Here is a 21,832-nt window from a genome sequence, read left to right on the forward strand (position 1 = left end):
TCTATGATTCTGTGAAGACTAGATTTATCTGGAGCCCTGAGCGTTCCAACAAGGAGCTGTTGAAAGAAATAGGGACACTTAGCCTGAACAGAGAAGGCTCAGAGAGGACAGGAAGAGGGCTCTAACCTGTTCTGCTTGGCCCCAGGAAGCAGAACCAGGAGGAGCAGAAGGAAGAGACAAAGAGAGTTTTGATATCAGGAAAAACTTCCTTCCAATTTGAGCTGTCCCAAAGTGAAACGCGCTGCCCTGGGAGGTAGTAAGCTCCCCATCACTGGAGGTGTTCCAGTAAAGGCTGGATGACCACTTGTCAGAAATGTTACCGAGGGGATTCTTGCTTAGATCCAGGTTGGAGTTGATGACCCTGGGGACCAACTTAGAGATTCCGTGAAACTGGGAAAGGAGAGGGATAGTAGAAGCTGCCCCCTGCCCACAGATAGGATAAGCAATATGTCCAACATCTAAGGAAGAGGAGCGGAAGAGAGGACTGCTAACACCTAGGAAGAGAGAGAGGCCACAATTCAGCTCAGCCTTGGGAGGAGCAAGAAACTGGACCAACTGATGATATTAAGACAAAGGAGCAAACTGAACATCAGTAATGGTCCCAGGGTCTTGGTGGCATGGGGCTTATGCCTGGAATTTGACTCTGTAAGACTATAATTTATTAAAATGGAAAAATAAAGAAAAGCAGGGCAGAGAAACATTGTTTATTAAGAGTTTGTATTCATGGGAAGAAATCCAAGAACATGAGGGGAGTGACAGGATAGGAGCATTTGGACCAGGATGAAAGAAAATAGAAATAGAAACAATATCATTAGAGAGAAGTAGAGACCACCTAGACTGAAGGAGAGAGTGAGCAAGCAGGCTGGGAAAGAGATCGGAACGCTTTCTCAAGAACACACTATCTTACCAATGGGGGCTCAGAACATGTCGGTGTCTGCCCAGAGTGTGCACAGCCCATATGTTTATGTCCCATCTTCATCCTCCAAGGGGTGGAGACCATGAATCAGTGACCTGCCAATCAGGTTCCAAAGGGTTACTCTATGGAGCTAGAGAGCAGTGAATTAGGACGTGCCAATCAGGTTCCCAAGGATTACTCGATAGAGCTAGGAACAGTGAAGTAGGATATGCCAATCAGGTTCCCAAGGATTACTAGATGGAGCTAGGGAGAGTGAAGTAGGACATGCCAATCAGGTTCCAAAGGGTTACTCTATGGAGCTAGGAACAGTGAAGTAGGACATGCCAATCAGGTTCCAAAGCATTACTCCATAGGCTAGGGAGAGTGAAGTAGGACATGCCAATCAGGTTCCAAAGCATTACTCCATAGGCTAGGGAGAGTGAAGTAGGACATGCCAATCAGGTTCCAAAGCATTACTCGATAGAGCTAGGAACAGTGAAGTAGGACATGCCAATGGGGTTCCAAAGAGTTACTCGATAGGGAGAATGAAAACAAACATGGAGCAGTTCATGTGTCTGGAAGAATGAAAAGTCAAGGATCTCTAGGGAAAGAATGAAAAGAAAGTGGGCCTCTAGATTTCAAACTTACTACAATGCTATGAAGAGCAAAATGATTTGGTTCTGGTTAAAAATAGAAAGGTTGATCAATGAAACAGATTGAATGAACAAGACTGAGACGTATTCAAGCATAGAGGTCTGGTGTTTGATAAAGCCAAGGACTTGGAAAACTTGGAAAGCCGTCTGGCAGAAATGAAGACTAGCTCATACCGTATACTGAAAAAGTTCTAAATGGATGATTACCTATATACAAAAGGGCATATCATAAACAAATGAAAGGAACTACTTTTCTGTGATAGTTAAGGAGTTCTCGACCAAAGGGGAGAGAGCCTCACAGGACATAAAATGGACAATTTTGATCGCATGAAGTTGGAGTTTTTGCACAAATAAATTTAAAATATTAATATATACATATAAGAATGAGTCATTTCTCAGTAGATAAGTGACCAAAGAATATGTTATTAACAATGAGAGAACTACAGATAAAAACAGCTGAAGTTCTGCCTCACACCTGAGACATTAACAAAGATGGCCACAAAGGGGAAATGGCCATTGTGGGAGGAGCTATTGGGTAGGCACCCTAATGTACTCTTAGTGGAGGCATAAAGCGGTCCAAACATTCTGGAAAGGGATTTGGACGTAGGCCCACAGTCGCTGAATTGTGCATATACTCTTTGACCCAGTGACGTTAATACTAGGCCAAAGGGATTGTTTTTTGTTTTTCAAGATTTAAAGGACCATACAAACGAAGATATTAATAGCGGTACTTTTGTTGAAGCAAAGAACTAGAAACCGAGAGAGTCCTCATCAATTAATGAGTGGCTAAACAAATTACGGAATATGAATGTAACAGAGGATTATTGCACCACTAGAAAGGATGACGGAGATAAATTTACAGTACAGTAAGCATCTCTCTGGCTTTGCTCTTCTATATGAAGGATGGCCACGTCTCTCCTCAGGGTCGTCAGGCTACCCCTGAAGGCTTGGGTCTCTCTTCCTTAATAGCATCAGTTTGCATCCCCGCTCCAGTGTGGTTCCAAAACAAATCAACAAACATTTATTAAGCGCCTGCTAGGTTCCAGTCCCTGTGCTCCAAGCTTTACAAATACTATCTCATTGCAAGAGGATTATTGTGTGTTGTCTCCATCCCCCCGTTAGATTGTAAAATCCTTGAGGGCAGGGACTATCTTCCTTTTCATTAATTGTATCCCTGGCATTTAACACAATGCCTAGCATACAGTAGGCACTTAATAAATGTTGATTGGATTGGACTGGATTATGGACTTGTAAGATTTGCCAGAAGGGGCTTCAGAGGCCATCTAGCCCAGAGGAGTCAGTGTAGCAGCCCACAGATCTCAAGCGATCAGAACCAGATTCAAGTGTGACTGGGAAGTACAGGGTGTTTCTAAAGTCTGGACACTTGGAATAAAATGCTATTTTCTTTTTTTTTCTTTTCTTTTTTTTTTAATTTATTTAATATATTTAGTTTTCAGCATTGATTTTCACAAAAGTTTGAATTACAAATTTTTTCCCTGTTTCTACCCTCCCCCCACTCCAAGATGGCATATATTCTGGTTGCCCGGTTCCCCAGTCAGCCCTGCCATCTGTCACCCCACTCCCGTCCCATCCCCCTTTCCCTTCTTCTCTTATAGGGCAAGATAAATTTCTATGCCCCCATTGCCTGTGTATCTTATTTCCTAGTTACATGAAAAAACTTTTTTTGTTGTTGTTGTTTTTGAACGTCTGTTTTCAAAACTTTGAGTTCCAAATTCTTTCCCCTTTTCCCCCCCCCCACCCACCCTCCCTAAGAAGGCAAGCAATTCAACATAGGCCACATGCGTATCATTATGTAAAACCCTTCCACAATACTCATGTTGTGAAAGATTAACTATGTTTTGCTCCTTCCTAACCTATCCCCCTTTATTGAATTTTCTCCCTTGATCCTGTCCCTTTTCGAAAGTGTTTGTTTTTGATTACCTCCACCCCCATCTGCCCTCCCTTCTATCATCCCCCCTTTTTTATCTTCTTCCTCCTTCTTTCCTGTGTATATGTATGTATGTATATATAGATACATAGACACACATATGTATATATATGTATACACACACATATACATATATATATATGCATATTCCTTTCAGCCACTATGATATTGAGGTCTCATGAATCATACACATCATCTTTCTGTGTAGGAATGTAAACAAAACAATTCAACTTTAGTAAGTCCCTTATGATTTCTCTTTCTTGTTTACCTTTTCATGCTTCTCTTGATTCTTGTGTTTGAAAGTCAACTTTTCTATTCAGCTCTGGTCTTTTCACTGAGAAAGCTTGAAAGTCCTCTATTTTATTGAAAATCCATATTTTGCCTTGGAGCATGATACTCAGTTTTTCTGGGTAGGTGATTCTTGGTTTTAATCCTAGCTCCATTGACCTCTGGAATATCATATTCCAAGCCTTTCGGTCCCTTAATGTGGAAGCTGCAAGATCCTGTATTATCCTGATTATTTTCCCACAATATTCAAATTGTGTCTTTCTGGCTGCTTGCAGTATTTTCTCCTTGACCTGGGAGCTCTGGAATTTGGCGACAATGTTCCTAAGAGTTTTCTTTTTGGGATCTATTTGAGGAGGCGATCTGTGGATTCTTTCAATTTCTATTTTACCCTCTGGCTCTAGAATATCAGGGCAATTCTCCTTGATAATTTCTTGAAAGATGATATGTAGGCTCTTTTTTTGATCATAGCTTTCAGGTAGTCCAATAATTTTTAAATTATCTCTCCTGGATCTATTTTCTAGGTCAGTAGTTTTTCCAATGAGATATTTGACATTGTCTTCCATTTTTTCATTCCTTTGGTTCTGTTTTATAATATCTTGATTTCTCATAAAGTCACTAGCTTCCACTTGCTCCAATCTAATTTTTAAGGTAGTATTTTCTTCAGTGGTCTTTTGGACCTCCTTTTCCATTTGGCTAATTCTGCCTTTCAAGGCATTCTTCTCCTCATTGGCTTTTTGGAGCTCTTTCGCCATTTGAGTTAGTCTATTTTTTAAGGTGTTGTTTTCTTCAGTATATTTTTCAGTATTTTTTGGTTCTCCTTTAGCAAGTCATTGACTTGTTTTTCATGGTTTTCTTGCATCATTCTCATTTCTCGTCCCAATTTTTCCTCTACTTCTCTTACTTGCTTTTCCAACTCCTTTTTGAGCTCTTCCATGGCCTGAGACCAGTTCATGTTTTTCTTGGAGGCTTTTGTTGTAGGCCATTTTACTTTGTTGACTTCTTCAGGCTGTATGTTTTGGTCTTCTTTGTCACCAAAGAAGGATTCCAAAGTCTGAGACTGAATATGGGTGTGTTTTCGCTGCCTGGCCATGTTCCCAGCCAACTTACTTGACCCTTGAGTTTTTCGTAGGGTATGACTGCTTGTAGAGCAAAGAGTACTTTGTTCCAAGCTTGAGGGGATGCGCCCTTGATTTCAGAGCTATTTCTATACAGCCAGCTCTGCCACACCAGCAGTCCTCCTTCCTCAAGAACCACCAACCCGGACCTGACGCAAATCTCCAGCAGGCTCTGCACTCCTGCACTGATCCGCCACTTAATTCCTCCCACCACGTGGGCCTGGGATAGGAAGTAATTGCAGCTGTAGTTCTGTAGCTGCACCTCCCCTGCTGCCCCTGGGGCGGTGGCAGAACCACAAACTCTGTCCCCCGCAGCTTTTCCCACTAACCTTCTCTGTTGTCTTTGGTGTTTGTGGGTTGAGAAGTCTGCTAACTGCCACAGCTCACTGATTCAGGGTGCTGGGTCCTGTTCTGCCCGGCTCCTGGTCTGGTTGGTCCTGCTGCTTCCCACGCTGAGCTCTGCTCCCCTCCACTCCGTGCACGATAGACCTCATCCAGTGACCATCCAGGCTGTCCTGGGCTGGATCCCTGCTTCACTCTGCTATTTTGTGGGTTCTGCAGTTCTAGAATTTGTTCAGAGCCATTTTTTATAGGTTTTTGGAGGGACGTGGTGGGGAGCTCACTCAAGTCCCTGCTTTCCAGCTGCCATCTTGGCTCCCTAAAATGCTATTTTCAAGAAATGAAATGAATGAAATTTTATTTAATTGGAATATTAACAAATCTTCAATATGATTTCCTCATTTGCGATGCAAAGGTTGATGCACTTTGCAAGATTCATGTGAACTCAATGCAATAACTCCACCTTGCCGTCAAGTTTAGCACAGTCACTCTTGATGCGTTTGATCAAGCATGTTGCATCTATGATTTTCTTTGAGCACGCCTTCTTCTTTAGCAAACCCCAGAAAAGGAAGTGGCTGAACAACACAGAGTCTTCGGTGAAACGGTTAATGAGACGTTAATGAGATTTCCGATGTGTCCAGACTTTAGGGACACCCTGTATTTAGCAAAATAAACAAAAACACAGCACAGATCAGGTTAATTTGTGGTTTTGTAAATCAGTATGCGTCCCAAAAGGATCTGTTTCCATTTGTCACTGATCAGGTGCAACCCCTTCAGTGTATATGTTTAAAAGTTATATCAAATGAGACAATGCGTGTAAAGCGTTTGCAAACCTTAATGAGCTTCATACATTTTAGTTATTATTACTGTCATTATGACCAGATTGGGGCTGTGACTCTGTAAGGCTGCTGTGGTTAACAAGCTCCGTGAGTGTCAACGGCACAACATGGCTCCCAAAAGGACCAGTTAGAAGCAGGGTCAGTATTCAGACTGAGCCCCTCTGACTTTAAATCCGGGTTTCTTTTCATTACAGGAACTGTCTCATCTCACACCTGGAGCTGTCCAAAGGCAGGACAGGCTCTGTCTTGGGAGGTGGCATGCTCTCCTCTCTATCTCTTCTCTGTCTCTCCTCCTCCTCCTCCTCCTCTCTTCTCTCTCCCTGTCCTTCCCCCATTTCTCTGGGACACCTACCAACACGTGGGAAATTTTAATTCCTTTCTTCTAAGTTAAAGATACATTTTCAGTAACAGTTTTCCAAGTGTGATATCATACATGACTTTTAATAGTCTCTATTAAAGTAAAGTAGTCTCTAATTGAATCAAAGGGCATCCATCAATAAAAAAGAATTTATTAAGTTTCTACTATATACCAGGTACCTGTGATAAAAACAACGTACATGGATTCTCTATCTGTCTTTATATGTCTCTCTCTATCTCTCTCTGTCTCTATGTCTCTGTCACTGTCTCTGTTTCTCAGGTGCTGGATGACCCCTTGTTGGGGGTTTCAGTTGGACTACCTGGCCTCTAAGGTCTCTCCCAGTTCTGAGGTTCTGGGCTTGTCTGAGCTCTGATTCCTCCCCCTGACCCACTGGACTAACGCGATCTCTAGATGGCCTCAGAGCGCTGGAACCTTGACAACGAAGGAAGAAGAGCATCCAGGGTAGGGAAGGACAAACTTTGCCCTCTTCCCAGTCTTGTTGGGGACTGACCGTGCTCACAATGGGCGTAGCCCCGTGGAGGCTCAGATCAATGGCATTTGGTATTGGCGTACCATGAGTCCCCGAGCTCTAGCATCTCAGACCTGCATGGGTCCTTCGAGGTCATGGAATCTCACCAACACCCTCACAGGAATCCTCTCTACTATGTCCATCAAACAAGAAGCCATCATTAAACGTCCGTCATGTTCCAGTGACTGTAATAACGTTAACTGGCATTTACACAACGATTCGAGGTTTGGCATCTCTTGTGATCCTCACAACAACCCTGGGAGGTGGATCTATTATTGTCCCCCATGTTACAGATGAGGAAACTGAGGCAGACAGATTCAGTGACTTGCCCAAGGTCACACAGCAGTAAGTATCTGAGGCTGGATTTGAACTCAAGTCTTTCTGTCTCCAAACCTAGAGCTCATCCATCCTGCCATCCCCGCCCTCAGGGAGCTCACATTTGGATAAGCAGTTATCCAAGATCTGCTTGAACGTTTCCAGTGATGGGGAGCTCATTATCTTTCAAAGCAGCCTTCCATACTCTTGGAGGGTTTTAAATGTAGGCTGTTGTACAGTCTACACCTGCTTTCCTGCAGCTTCTTCCTCCCTCTCCCCACCTGCCCTTCCCCCAGGGGCCAAGCAGAATAAATCTAATCCTGAGAGCTCTTTACTTGGGATCCGTTCTGGACATTCCTCAATATATCGATGATCAGTCGTGCCGACATGTTTTATTTTTTCACTCAAAAAAACCCCAAACCAAAACCAGGATGTAAGAAATAGAAAACATTAAAATAGTTTTAAAATAACCACTTGTGATGACAGAACTAGAACTGAAAGTTGCATGAAGACTCTATTGCATCCAGCCCCCCTCCCCCTTATTTTACTCAAGAATGTTCAGTGACTTGCCCAAGGTCACACAGTAAGCTGCAGTATTTGTATTTGAAGCCCAGGTCTCTGACTCCAAACCTCGACCTCTATTACCCTGGTCTCTTACTTGTTGTGTGACTACAGACAGAGCACCGCCGTATCCTAGATCTAGGGCTGGAACAGACTTGGGGGCCTTTTAGTCCAATCCCCTCCTCCCATTTTACAGATCAGAAAACTGAGGTCCAGAGAGGTTGAGTTAGTTGCTCAAGGTCATACAAGTAGTGACTGAGTGGGATTTGAACCCAGGTCTTCTGATGCCAAAGCCAAGACTCTCCACTATTTTTGTCCCCCCTTTATAGCCTTCCTTTCTGCTAGATTGTAAGCCCCTGAGGGCAGGGACTGTGTTTTAGAGATTTTTGACTCTCTCAATCCCTCTAAGAAGCCTTAATCACCAAATGGGCACTGCCTCAGTCAAACTGAGACCTGTTAAAGACCTCAGCTTGAAAAGGCTAAGGTCCCCCAGTGCATCCTGGGCCGTCTCCACTTGTCCTGATTCATATTTGGCCACTGGACCCAGATAGCTCCGGAGGATAAAGTGAGGCTGGTAACTCTGCACAGCCCGGCCTCACTTAAATCCAGTTCACTTGTGTGTCATGGCATCACCTCCCTGATGTCCTTAGAGAGCTGTGGACAAACAGCAGCAATCCCCCTAAGCAGGGAGCCCTGCACCCAGCAGGCGCTTAATAAATGCTTGTTGAATTATATGCTAGCAGCGGCAGCATGATGCCTCAGAAGAGTGCTGGGTTTGGAGTTCTGGATTCAACTCCTGGCCCTGAGCGACCTCCCCTGCAGGCCTGTGCTCTCCCAGCTGTTACACAGACGGGTTGGACTAGCTGACTTCTGGGGTCCTCTCCAGGCCCATCCAGGGAAAAAGTGGGGGACCCAGATGCAGGAGTCCTGGGTGTGAATCCTGCCGTGTTTGCTGGGCCTGGGAGCTTTGGTTTCCTCCTCTGAAAGGCGGGGGAGGGGACTCCTGGGGTTCTGCCTCCCTCCCAAGGCAGTCAGGGGTGATGGACACCAGAGGGCGCTCTGTCACCCAGCCCTGAGACCACGCCTGCTCCAGAGAGGGCTGCCCAGGGTGCGCTCCCGCTGTGCCCTCCCTCATGACCTCCCCTGCCTGCTTCCTCTCCAAAATTCTGTGATGTGTGATAGCATAGACCAGACAGTACTGTATGTACATTGCGTGTGTATGTATGTACATATACATGCATGTATGAATCTGTGTGTACACGTGTGCGTGTGAATGTAGATATAACACACACGCGTAAATGTAAAACCATTTCAAGCAGCAGAAAGCCCCAGTCACCAGTGGGCCTACGGGCAGCCCAGGGGTGAGAGGCTGCAATGCGGCTGGGACCTGAGGGGGCAGGGCGCCGGCCAGGCAGGACCCTCTTTCAAAGGCTGGGGACTGGATGTGCTACATGATGCAAAGCACGGAGGACCCTGGGCCTGAGAGCGAGCGTGTGACTGGTCAGAGGCTCCTGGCCCACAGGTCCAGGGCTGGACCACCCAGGCAACCTGCTCATTTTACAGATAAGGCCTAGAGATGGGGAAGTCAGAAAGTTAGCAAGCTTCAGAAGCAACATTCGAACCCAAGACATCTAATTCGTCTGTAACTCCTCTGGCCTTATCTCTAAAATGGTTGGATTAGACGCTTGCCAAGTACCCTCTGGTTCTCATTTCTCTACCACTCATTTGATTGATTTTACTTTTACCAGGGACTTGTCTGGGATCACACAGGTACCAAGAAGCAGACCCAGTTTAAATAACCCACATCTTCTGAGTCCAAATCCAGAGCTGTTTCCTTTCTGCTCATGGCCTCTCGCTAAGCCTGCTTCGGGGGTGGGGAGGGGCGCAGTGGGGGTTTGGGCCTGAATGACTTGGTAGGTGGTGTTTTCCTTTCCCAGCCTGGGGCGGGAGGGAGCTGTCAGTGTCTCCCTCAAGAGGCCCACCTCTTCTTTTCTTACTTTGGGGAAAAGTGGGAGGGATGGGGAAAAGGCTGGGGAGGGAGGAGGACACAGACACAGACAGGATACTCTGCCTGGCTGGGAACACAAAATAAACAGGAGAGTCCCTTCTCATGGGCTGCCCCTGGTGCCTAAATTCTTTCATTGGCCTTTCATATTTTTATTCCAATTAAATTCAACAAAACACTTATTAAACATGTCATCAGCAGGCCGCCCACTGCCTGCTGGGGCCGTGCAGACATGAACATGGGGGCCCTGCCCTCAGGGAGCTGCCACTCTGATAGCGGGGATGGGCACCCACAGACTGAGGCAGCCGGTGCCAGGCCCGGATCTGGCCTCAGATTCTGACTGGCTGTGGAGACCCTCGGCAAGACCCTCTCCCACGTCTGGGTGCTGACCATCCCTGCCCACTTCACCTCTGCTGCCTCAGTGTCCTTAACTGTAAAATGTGATAATCAAAGGAGATACTTATAAAGCACAAGGCCAAAAGTCAGCAAGAGCCATCTTCCTGAGTTCAAGTCCAGCCCCAGAAACGTGCTAGCTGTGTGACCCTGGGTAAGTCACTTAACCCTGTTTGCCTCAGTTTCCTCATCTGTAAAATGGAGAAGGAAATGGCAAACCCCTCCAGTATCTTTGCTGAGGAAACCCCAAATGGGGTCACGGAGAGTTGGACAGGACTGGAATGACTAAACAACAACCACAGGGGCCCGTTCCTAGGGACTAGATTTGTGATTTCACTGACACTGGAAACGGCTTCTGCACGTACAGCTTGAGACCTTTTGGGTAACTTTTAGTCTTCAAGAGTCTTAGGTTAAGTGACTTAGCCAGGGTCACGTGGCCAGCAGGAGTCAAAGGCGGGTGTTGAACTCGGATCTCCCCGCTCTGAGGTCACCTCTGTCCCTACACCCTCCTGATGCTACAGATACAAGCATGAAAAGTGGTGACTTCCATTAAAGAATTTCCACCAGGGAGAACGGGGAATTATTGGCTGCTGATTTAAAGGGCACAGGGAGAAGGCTCCGGGTGAAGAGCAAACAGGCTTCTGTAGAGCATGGCCCAGGAGCCAAGCCTTGAAGGACACCCGGGATCCTAAGAGATGGAGCTGGCGGGGGGCGACGAGGAGAGACCCAGAGACAAGAGGTGGAACAGCCGGGGTCCTGGGGCCAATGGGGCCTGCCCGGACCGAGAGATGGCTGAGCCATGCTGGGGAGGGCTTCTGGCCAAACGGAAGAGTTCCTGTGCTATCCAATAGGGAGCCACGGAAAATGTTTGAGATGAGGAGGGAAGAGTCAGGCTTCTGCCTTAGGAAGAGGAAGTCCGGCAGCTTGGCATAGGACAGATTAGGAAGGGGACAGACGACAAGCTGGCCATCTGATAAGGGGGCTTGTTTCGTGGGCCAGGTGAGAGGGATAAGGGCCTGAACTGGATGGGGTGAGAGGAGAGATGGGGGTGGATGTGAGAGGTGGTGTGTGGGAGGTGAGGGGGAAGAGGGGAGAGTGAAGGTCACTGGCTAAGGGTTCCTAGGGAACAGGAGGAGGGCCACATGGAAGGGAGATGGGAGCCTCCCGAGCTCAGCCCCTGGATGGGGCTCAGGCATTAGACAAGTGGGATGATGTCAGGGTTTTGGCATGGTACCCAGCACCTGTAAGCCTGCCCCTTCCTTCCCTCCCTCCCTCCCTGCTCCCTCCCATCTCTGTGTCTCACACCTCCACAGCCAGCTCTGCCCCAGAGGGAAGGTGAGAGTGAGGCGTGAGGTCGGACGGCTGGACATCTCCAGTGGAGCGTGCAACTTTTGGGCCGTAGGCAGCTGGTCTTCCAGGCCCATTAGAAACCGGTCAGCACAGACCCCAGCCAGCTGCACGATGGGCCCTGCCGAGCGCCCTGCTTCATGACTTCTCATGGGCTGGGGGTGGGGGGAAGGTCGGGACGATCACCCCCCACACACATCTGGGTGCCGACAGTGTGCCCCCCACAAGGAAGAGTTTTCTTCTCCCACGGGTTGAGCCAGGGCCAGGCAGGTCAGCCAGGGCCATGGCCGAAGACAAGACTTTCCGCTACGGGTTCATCATTTTGGGCTTGTTCCTGTTGGCGGTAGGCATGTTCATCATGACAGTGGACCGGCCGCAGGTGTACGTCACCTTCTGCGTCATTGGTGGGATCATGCTGATCGCAGGGGTTATCTGGAGCATGTGCCAATGCTATCCCAAGGTAGGCAGGGGACAGGCGGCTTCCCGTCTGGGGGCTCTGTGGGGACACGTATGTTTGTATGCACATACATGTAGTATTTGCCCAGGTGGTCAAGGGCACGTGTGTCCATGCATGTGTCTATACCCATGGAAACATGCCTTTCAGTGGGGGCCTCTGTATGTGTATCTTTGCCTTTCTGTTCCTTTTTTAGGGGGGACTATGGGGTAAAAATGTCTGTTTCCTGCCTTTGTGTATGCATGCAGTCAGTCAGTCAGTATTTATTATGTCCCTACTACATGGAAGAAAGGCCAAAGCCAGGCCTTTGCTCATCTAGGGGCTCCCTCCACCTGCACTAAGCAAAGACTAGGCAAGCCTCCTCTTTCTGAGTATCCTCATTTGTAAAATGGAACTGGAGGACCTCTTATCTTGGGACCCAAAGACCCACCTGTCCCTGGAGAGATGATAGGGGGTCTGCGTACTTTGTGGAGGAAAGTCACATCTTTATTATAGTCACTAACTTTTAACAAACTTAACGTGCCCTTCAATTATGGAGGTCAGCCATGAGCATGACTCTGAGAAGGCGTCCATCCCCTGGGCTTCACCAAACTGACTGATCAAGAAGTCCAAGACACGCAAAAAGATTAGGAACCTCTGGACTAAGTGATGGGTCCCTTCCAGGCTGATATCCTCTGTTCTAAGATCCTTTCCAGTTCTCATATTCTCTGTTCTCAGGCTCCTCCCAGCTCTGACCTCCCCTGTTCTCAGGCCCTCCCAGCTCTGACATCTCCTGTTCTAAGGCCCCTCCCAGCTCTGACACTCTCTGTGCTGTGTTCTAGAACTCCTTACTCCTTAAGCCCTTCCATCACTGGCTGATTCTGTCATCCTATCTAATCTGGTGCTGGCTGTTCTTTGCCCTCTAGACCCTCAGACCCCAATCAGGAACCCCCAGAAGCAGACAGAAAATCCTTCTGGAATCTCAGACAGAAGAGAGCTCTCTGCTCACCAGCCCCTGCCCCACCCCTTCCCATGGCCACAGCTCAACCAGAGAACCTGGAAACTGAGTGTGTGGAGGGTCAGTCCTGGCCGGTTTGCAGTCACTTGCCTGGTTATTTACAGTCAACTCACCCCTGTTCCAGGAAGCCGAGACCAAGGGTCACCCATAGGGAGGAAAGGAGATCCTTGGTGAAGTCGCAGACTCCCCAGCCTGGACAGCTGAGGGCACTCGTGGGCCCCCAAGATCACCTTCACTGGCCTCTGAGCCTGGGGAGGGGAGCATCAGGGCAGGGGCCAGGGAACTCTTGTCAGTCAATCAATAAACATCTACTAAGCGCCTACTATGGGCCAAGCCCTGGGCCGATCACATTACAAATATGTCATTTGATCTTACGACAACTCTTCAGAATAAATGCTGATAGTATCCCTAGATTTACAGTTGAGGAAACTGAGGCAAACAATGGTTAAGTGACATGGTCATATGGTGTCTGAGGCTGGATTTGAACTTGAGTCCTCCTGATTCCAGGCCCAGCACTACCACCAACTGAGAGAATTGGGAGTCTCAAGCAGATTCCTGACTCTTAAGCAAGAGGCATCTGTGAGGTTCGGATCCAGTTCTCTAAAAAGAGTTTCTCACACTTTTGAGGGCCTTTATCGGCCTCAGACACTCACTAGCGGGGTGACCCTGGGCAAGTCACTTCAGCCTGTTGCCTCAGTTTTGTCATCTGTATAATGAGCTGGAAAAGAAAATGATAAAACCACTCCAGTATCTTTGCTAAGAAAACCCCCCATGGGGTCATGAATGATGAAATACACACACACATAATCATATATACAATTCTTTATAAATGAAATTCTATATACACATTATATATGTACATATAAACATACACACACATATATATGTATATGTATATATTTATATTTATACCTAGTCATCAGAGAATAATTCAAGGCAGCAAGCTGTAAACCACACACAGCCTGGACTGAAGGACGAAGACGGTGGGAGTGGAGGGAGGCCAGGGAAGGAAGGCATCCCTGGGGCTGGGGGTCATCCGGGAGGGCTTTAGGGAGGAAATGAGGCCAGGGCTGATGGGCTGGATCAGGGGAGGCTCCCGAGGTGGCCCCAGCCTAGGGCTCCACTCACTCTGCACAGTCTGAGGCCCACTGCCTCCGCCCAGTGAGGGGCGTCCTCCTCTCCATGGAGTGCCCTGAAGCAGGAGCTCTGAGGCCTCAGCCCTGGAGAGCCAGGGAGGGGGATGGCCTGGGATATATTGAGCAGAGGGTCTGGGAGCATGTGTGTCTGGGAGGGGGAACGTGAGAGGTGAAAATTCATCCCTCAAACAAATACTTGTTGACCTATCGATTCCAAGGCATCCCTTGCCACCCACCCCCGTTCTCTCCGCATGGCGCCACATTTTAGGAGGAACATGGATGAGTGGGAAGGCATGAATGGCCAGGGGACCCTGCCAGGCAGGGAGTAATCGAAGGAAGGGGGATTTCAGGGCAGAGGAGCAAAGTCTCTGGGGACATACTCTAGAAATAGTCTGTCCAAGGCGGACCCACCACTAGTTCATCCGGTCTTGGACCTAAAGATGGGAGGGGTCACAAGAGCATCCAGCCCAGCCCCCTCCTCTTCCAGGTGAGGCACTCCCTCTTTTTATAGCTGTAATTAGATTTTAAACAATAGTCTCCCATTAAGAAATAAAGGTTTAAAGACTAATGTCCCAAGTGATCTGATCACCCCTTGGTAGCTTTGCTTGGGAGATCTGGGCTCCAATCTTGTGTTTGCCACCTACCAGCAGGCTCTCTGAGCTTCAGAGTCTTCGACTGTAGAACTGACTAATATTTCCTCTTCTTATACCTCAGTGTGGTTTGAGGGATCAAAAGAGATCCCAGGGACCGCCCGCCCACACCTTAAGCAGAGTCCATCCCCCCTAGAACATCCCCAGCAAATTCTCATCTGGTCTTTGCTTTATTCACTCATACTACCCGTGATGGGGAGCTCACCACCTCCCCGGCAGCCCATTCTGTTTTTCCTGCTATCTATCCCAAACCTCCTTTTCTGTCACTTTCCCCTGATCGCTCCTGGTTCTGCCTCTGGGACCAAAAGGGCAGCCATGGCGATCCCCTGAGTCTTCTCTTCTCCAGCTCCTGCAGCCACTCCTCATATGGCATGGACTCAAGGCCCTTCCCCATCCTGGCCACCCTCCCCAGACACTCTCTGGCTGAACCATCTCTTTCCTAAACTCTGGGGCCAGACCTGAACATGCTGCCAAGAGACAGCCTGGCCAAGACAGAGAATGGAGGGATGGGCCCTTTGCTACCCTTGGGCACTCCCAGTTCAGCTGAGATCATGGTAGCTTACTGATTGGCCCAATTATATTGGGACTTGGATTGAGCTTGGAGTCCACTAAGACCCCCAGAACTTTTTCAGAACAGCCGTTGTCTAAATTAAACCTCCTCCTGCTGCAACAGTGAACTTGTGAAGTTGACTTTTTGAACCCAAGTGGAAGATTTTACATTTGCTCCTGTTATGTTTCATCTCATTAGTCAAAGTTCAGTGGTCTAGTCTCGCATGACTGATTTTGGACCCTGCCCTCCGTCATGTCAGATGGCAGAAGTAAACCTTACAGAAATGAAAGGGATTGTTGTCTTTTTGAGTTAATGAGGAAACTTAATCACAGAGAGGCCAATTAACTTGAAATGCAACATAATGTTGTAGGAAGAGCATTGTCCTTGGAGTCTGCCAATGCCCGGATTCTAATCCTGCCTCACTGGCTGTATGACCATGGACATGGCGCCTCATATTTCTGAGACTCGGTTTACCCAATTGCCAGAGAGAGATCTTGCTCCCCCCCCCTCCCCACACAAGGCTGTTATGAATCTCAGAGATTATGTATGTAAACCACTTGTAAGCCTTAAAGCCCCATGGAAGCCAGCCAATGGTGAGTGCCCAAGGTTACACACAGGTAACAAGAGCTGAGTCTAACCACCTGTGCTGGGCTCTCCCCTCTGAGGTCCTGGGGCTGAGCTTGGAGCTGGTGAATGGTCTGAGCCCCTCGTCTATGCAGGCACTAAGGCTATAAAGATGAGAGAACTTTTCCCTCCCCTCAAGGATCTAACAATTCACTGGGTTGGAAAGAACATAGACACACATAAGTCAATCCAAAGGAATATGGTGGTGTGGATAGATTGGGGAAGGCTTCCTGGAGGGGGTGGCACTTGGTCTGACATGTGAAGCAAACTAGGGACTCTAAGGAGAGGAGAGGAGACAGGAGTGAGAGATAAGGAGGGAATGTGGGGATGGGGGGAGTGTGGGGAGAAGGAGCAGGGGTGAGGAGGGAGAGGGGGGGAAGAGAAGGAAGTAGAGGATGATGAGGGCAAGGGGAGGAAGAGGGAGTGAGAGAAGAGGGAGGGTGAGGATGAGGAGGGAGTGAGGATGAGCAGGGGTATATTCCCGGCATGAGGGGCAGCCAATGCAAGGACTCCTGATGGAAGATTCCACTGTGTGAATGTGGCTTTTCTACGCCACAGAGTCTTCTGGGGAAACCCCACAATTGTGGAATCGTAATGTGCCCTTTTGTGCTCCCATTTCACAGCTGGGGAACTCATCAAGCACATGCTCACACACACACACACACACACACACACACTCACAGACAGACAAACACAAACACAGACACACACACACTCACAGACAGACAGACAAACACAGACACAGACAGACAGACAGACAGACAGACACACACACACACACACACACACAGAGTCTGTCGTGGCATCTCAGTGGCCTGGGAGTCTGGAGCCCTTCGGTCTCCCTGGTCCTCAGTTTGCCAAGAAGCTCTGATCGCTCGCATAATAGTCATTGACACTTGCAGGGAATTTGCAGAGGTTTACACAACACTTTCTGCCCAAGGATCCAGGAACAAGGCAGCAGGGTTTGTGATGCTCACTGTGCTGAGGAGGAAGCTGGGGTTTGATGGGGTGGCCAGTTAGGCATCGCCAAGGCGGGGCCCCTCCGAGGTGCCTCCTGCAGAGCCCAGAGCCCTCCCGCCCCACCCCTCAGGGCTCTGGGCTGGGGTGGGGGTAGTTGGGAGGGGAAAGGGGCAGAGCCGCTGGTCCATCCACTTGTCTAGCTTCAGATTTCTTTTGCCCCGCAGATCGCCTTCGTCCCGGCTGACACAGATTTTGAGAACTTCCTGTCCCCGAAGGCTCCGGGCACCGCCAATCATGGCATTCCTGAAAAGAAGGGGTAGGTACCAGGGCCAGGGCCTCCCTCTCAACAGCTCCCAATCTGTTTTTAATGAGGCCTGGGCTGCGCTCAGCCCTGCCCCCAAGTCAAGGTCAAGGGGAGAAACCCTTGGCAAGAGCTGAATTATAAATATCTCACTACGAAGACAAAAAAAAAAAAAGATGTGTATTTGAATCATGGGATCAGATATAGGAGGGGCCTTCAAGACCATCTGGGCCAAAATATTTGGAGAGGAGGAAGCCAGGAGATAAGAAGTGGGTTTATTTGCCCAAGGACACAGGGAGTGAGCCGCAAAGCTAGAATTTGAACCCAGATCCACTGACTCCATGCTAACACTCTTTCTACTGCACCATGAATGGAAGACAGTGTTTCTACTCCTTCCTGGAACAGTTAACAACAACTCCACAAGCATTTATTAAGCTCCTTCTGTGTGCCACGCACTGGGAATGCAAAGAAAGGCACAAGACAGTCCCTGCCCTCAGGGAGCTCCCAGTCTAGTTGGGGGAGACACCAGACAAACAACTATGTACAGGACAACTTGGAAATGATCAAGGGGACAGAAGTGCCAGCATTAGGGGCATGCGGGAAGGCTTCCTGTAGTAGGTGGGATTTTAGCTGGGACTTATGGGGAGGCAGAGATGAGGAGGGGGAGAATCCAGGCACAGGGGACAGCCAGGAGAAAGGCCTGGAGTTAGGGGATGGCGTGTCTTGTTTGAGGGACAGCCAGGAGGCCAGGCAGGTGAGACACACGGCTGAACACCACGGATGCCCCACATTTGTCTCAAGGGATCCCCTTCTGTCCCTGTGAGCAGCCACTTACTAGTAAAGCTGCACAGAGCCCCCCAAGGCACAAATACTCACAGAGATTCATAGATTGTCCAAGAAAAGAAGTATTAGGATAGTGGAAAGATGGCCGACCCCACTCTGAGGGGGATTGGTGGATCAGATCAGGTCTCACAGCCAGGAGAGAGAAAAGAAGGAGACCTGGAGAGGAATCCCATGCCACTCCACTCACCAACAAAGGGATCTCCCCTCTGGGGCCTCCTCTCTCTGAAAGAGTCAGTGGGATGATGGGGGGGGTGTGACCAAAAAACGCTAGATTGGAAGTCAGAAAATCTGCATTCAAGACTTGGCTCTGATTCTTACTAGCTGTGTGAATTCTTCAATCAATTAATGAACAAGCATTTATTAAGTGCCTACTGTGTGCCAGGGACTGGGCTAAGAATGAAACGATCCTTCAGGCCTCGGTTTCCTCAGCTGTCATAATCCCTGTTTATATCCCAGGGCTCTTTTGGGGACTAGATGAAGTAGTGGGTGTGGCCCACTCTTCTTCCCATGCCTCTGTCCTTCATTCCCCGCTCAGCCTTCCTCCTCTCTCCTGCAGTTCCCAACCTCCTTACTCTAGATTGGAAGAAGAGGAGGCCTCCACGCAGAGCCCAGCTGACTATCACCACATCCAGATGAAGGTCTTTGGTCCTGGGGAGGACCAGGGTGTCCTGTCAGCCCTGAGCCTGCCCCAGTCCAAGCTCCAAGATGAAGAAGGAAGGGGCCCCTGCTTGGAGACTTTCATGGAGACAACTGTCGTCGTCCACCGGAGCCTGGATGTTGTGGAGACTGAGAGCCACCAATGTCCGCCCGAGGCCAGGTGAGCGGCCTAGACTCTCAATGGGTACCGGGGTGGGAGAGGGCTGCCAGAGGAACAAGGTGCGGCAGGTGGAGGGACGACTAGGGAACCCTGGGCCAAGGAGCCGGTCGATGGGAGGACACCTGTGAAAGCCTCTCTGATGTAGGTGAGTCAGAGCAGCTGAAGGAACTGGGGGGTGTTTATCCTGGAAAAGAAGGCCCAGGTAGGACCTGAGAGGGGGGACCCTCAAAGATGAGGCTTCCAGGATTGGAAGGGCCATTCTATGGGGCAGGATCAGACTTATTCTGCTTGGTCCCTAAAGGCAGAACCAGGAGCAATTGGGGGGGCGGTGTAAACATGCAAATTTAGGCTTGACACAAGGAAGAACTTTCTAGCAACTAGGGCCATGTGCAAGATGAATAAGCTGGCCCTGGAGGCAGCGAATGAGGACTGCTTGGTGCAGATGTTGTGTAATGGGGGGGCGCTTTGGGGGGGGGATAGATCGGCCTAGACCACCGAGCCATCCAACTCTGAGATTCCACATAGGATGTTGATACCAAATAGTACAGAAATCAGCCAGGTAGCACGTCTTTACTGACTTCCGGCCTCAACCTGGTGACAGACAGCCAACGACCAACTGTGTGGCCAGCTCTGGGCCTGCTCCTGTGGGAAGGATGAAAGGGAAGGAAGCAGTTTTTGCCCCTTAATTTAGTTGGGGAGATAGCAATAGCAGAGTCCAAGAATGCCAGAGATGGAAGCAGCTGTTAGAGCTCACATGTGGTGGGAAATGAGGCTTCTGGGAGAAACTGAGGCACTAACGCAGAGAAGCAGCGTGGAACTCCTCAAGTTCTGTGAGAACAGCCCCCGAGCATCACAGAGGGTGGAGGGACTATTTTCAGTCTTCTCTGTATCCCCAGTAGCTCACACAGTGCACAGCACATAGAAAACACTTCAATGTTTGTCGATCTATTGATCACAATCCCCTCCACGCCTGTGGTGGTGATGGGGGTGGGCAGAGAGGAGAATCGGTGTCTATAAAGGACCTACTAGGTTCCAGGCACTGCACTAGGCTCTGTGAATATTACTGATTTGATTGTCACAACTCTGCAAGGTAGCTGCTGTTCTCACAGCTGAGAAAACTGAGGCAGACGGCGGTGGAGCGGCTTGTCCAGGGCGGCGTGGCTAGAAAGTGTCTGAGGCAGGATTCCAACTCAGGTCTTCCAAGGCCGGCTCTCTGACCTACTGCTGGTGCACAAGACAGAAAATGTAAAACAGCTCGCAAACCTTCAACATTATACAGAGGCTGATTATTATTATTAGACTAATGGATTTCTTTTTGTCTCATTTAATATTTTCTTTTTCCCAACTACATGTGAAACAATTTTGAATATTCAGTTTCTGAAATTTTGAGTTCCGATTCTCTCCCTCCCTCCCCGCCCCCTCACCAATGTGGTACTGATTAAACACGAGAAGTTGCGCAAAACATAGTGCCACATTAGTCATGCCGTGAAAGAAAACACGGACCAAAAGAAAGAAAGAAAAGAAAAGCAAAACAAAGAAAGGGAAGAAAGTGTGCTTCCATCTGCTCCCAGACCCCATCGATCCCCTCTCTGGAGGCGGAAAGCACTTTCCATTGTGAGTCCTTTAGGAGCTGGGGGGTCACTGTATGGCTGGGAATAGCTAAGTCATGTTTGATGAATTCCTATGATTAAAGACACAACACAAACACACACACATACACATTCACACACGTATACATACACTCACATAACACACTCACATATACACATACATACACTGTGTCTCATACACATACATACACGCATATACACATATATACTCACACACACATAACACACTCTCACACACTCATAATATACACACACACTCACATACACTGTCTCACACACATATACACGTACACACACTCAGATAACACTCTCACATACACACATACATACACATACACATATAAACACACACATACACAACACACTCACATAACACATTCTTACACACACTCACATAACACACTGTCACTCACACACTCACACACACAGACACACACACTCCGCCCCTAAGGCTGAGTCTTTCCTTAGCTGGGCTTGTCCTGGGACCCCACTGCAGTCCACTTGGAGATGCTCCTTTCCTCGAAGCCTTTCTCTGGGCTTGGGCTTGGGCTCGGGCTCGGCTGGGAGAGCCTTGGGGAGCCTAGGTCCTTTCCCCTGTCCTAAGGAGGTACCAGGGCAGGCCATTCATGCAGGATTCTATGAGCCTGTGTCGATGGTTGTAGAATGCTTGGGGTTCTTACTAACATCGTCGCTGGCCGCCATTCAGGAATCTTGCCGCTGTCCTCTGCCGGCCTCCTCTAACCTTTCCTGCTCTGTGGCTTTGCTCTCCACAGCCAGATGACCACTCCCCAGATCGCTGCTGCCCCCCTGGCCTCCTTTAAAGACGAGCTGGACTCCAGTGGCAGCAGCAGCAGCAGCAGCAGAAACTCACCCCCCCCAGAGGGTGAAGAGCCTTGGCCCAGGAAAGCAGACTCTCAGCCCGATCACTACCCAGACTTTGCTCTGATTGATGCTACTGGAGGCGATGAAGACTCCCCAGTTCCCAGACCTATCCCTAGCTCCAAGCCCAGCCAGGGCACTTCTCCAGACTTCTGGCCTGGGCCCATGCCGGGGCCAGCTGCCCTTATGGACACAGCTTCTGAAGGAGGCCTTCCTGACCCAGTGGAGGAGTCTGAAATGGCCCCAGGGGAGCCCGAGGAAGAAGAGAACTTGTACTATGGACTGAAGGAAGGGCCAGGGGGGACCCTCAAAGATGAGGAGCTGTCTGATTTTGAGCCAGACTCCTGAAGGGCTTGGGGGTCAGAGGCCCTCACTGGGGCCAGATGTAGCCTGGCCTCCAACTCACTGGATCACTTCACCTCGCCT

At 48.9% G+C, this 21,832-nt stretch overlaps 1 protein-coding gene across 1 annotated transcript; it reads left to right on the forward strand.

The window, feature by feature from the left end:
- The first annotated feature begins 11,868 nt into the window (after positions 1–11,868).
- Positions 11,869–21,754, forward strand: BSND (barttin CLCNK type accessory subunit beta). Its single transcript, XM_036753816.1, has 4 exons — positions 11,869–12,045; positions 17,181–17,272; positions 18,657–18,917; positions 21,301–21,754. Exons 1-4 carry the CDS (start codon positions 11,869–11,871, stop codon positions 21,752–21,754), a joined length of 984 nt encoding a protein of 327 aa, XP_036609711.1.
- The last annotated feature ends 78 nt before the right edge of the window (positions 21,755–21,832 follow it).

Source organism: Trichosurus vulpecula, chromosome 4 (assembly GCF_011100635.1).
Source record: "Trichosurus vulpecula isolate mTriVul1 chromosome 4, mTriVul1.pri, whole genome shotgun sequence".
NCBI lineage: Eukaryota > Metazoa > Chordata > Mammalia > Diprotodontia > Phalangeridae > Trichosurus > Trichosurus vulpecula.

Excerpts from the sequence above, each read along its gene's own strand:
- BSND (XM_036753816.1), top strand. The coding sequence starts at position 11,869 with ATGGCCGAAGACAAGACTTTCCGCTACGGGTTCATCATTTTGGGCTTG. Across the intron at positions 12,046-17,180 it reads TGTGCCAATGCTATCCCAAG|ATCGCCTTCGTCCCGGCTGA; the intron begins GTAGGCAGGGGA and ends TTTGCCCCGCAG. Across the intron at positions 17,273-18,656 it reads GGCATTCCTGAAAAGAAGGG|TTCCCAACCTCCTTACTCTA; the intron begins GTAGGTACCAGG and ends TCTCTCCTGCAG.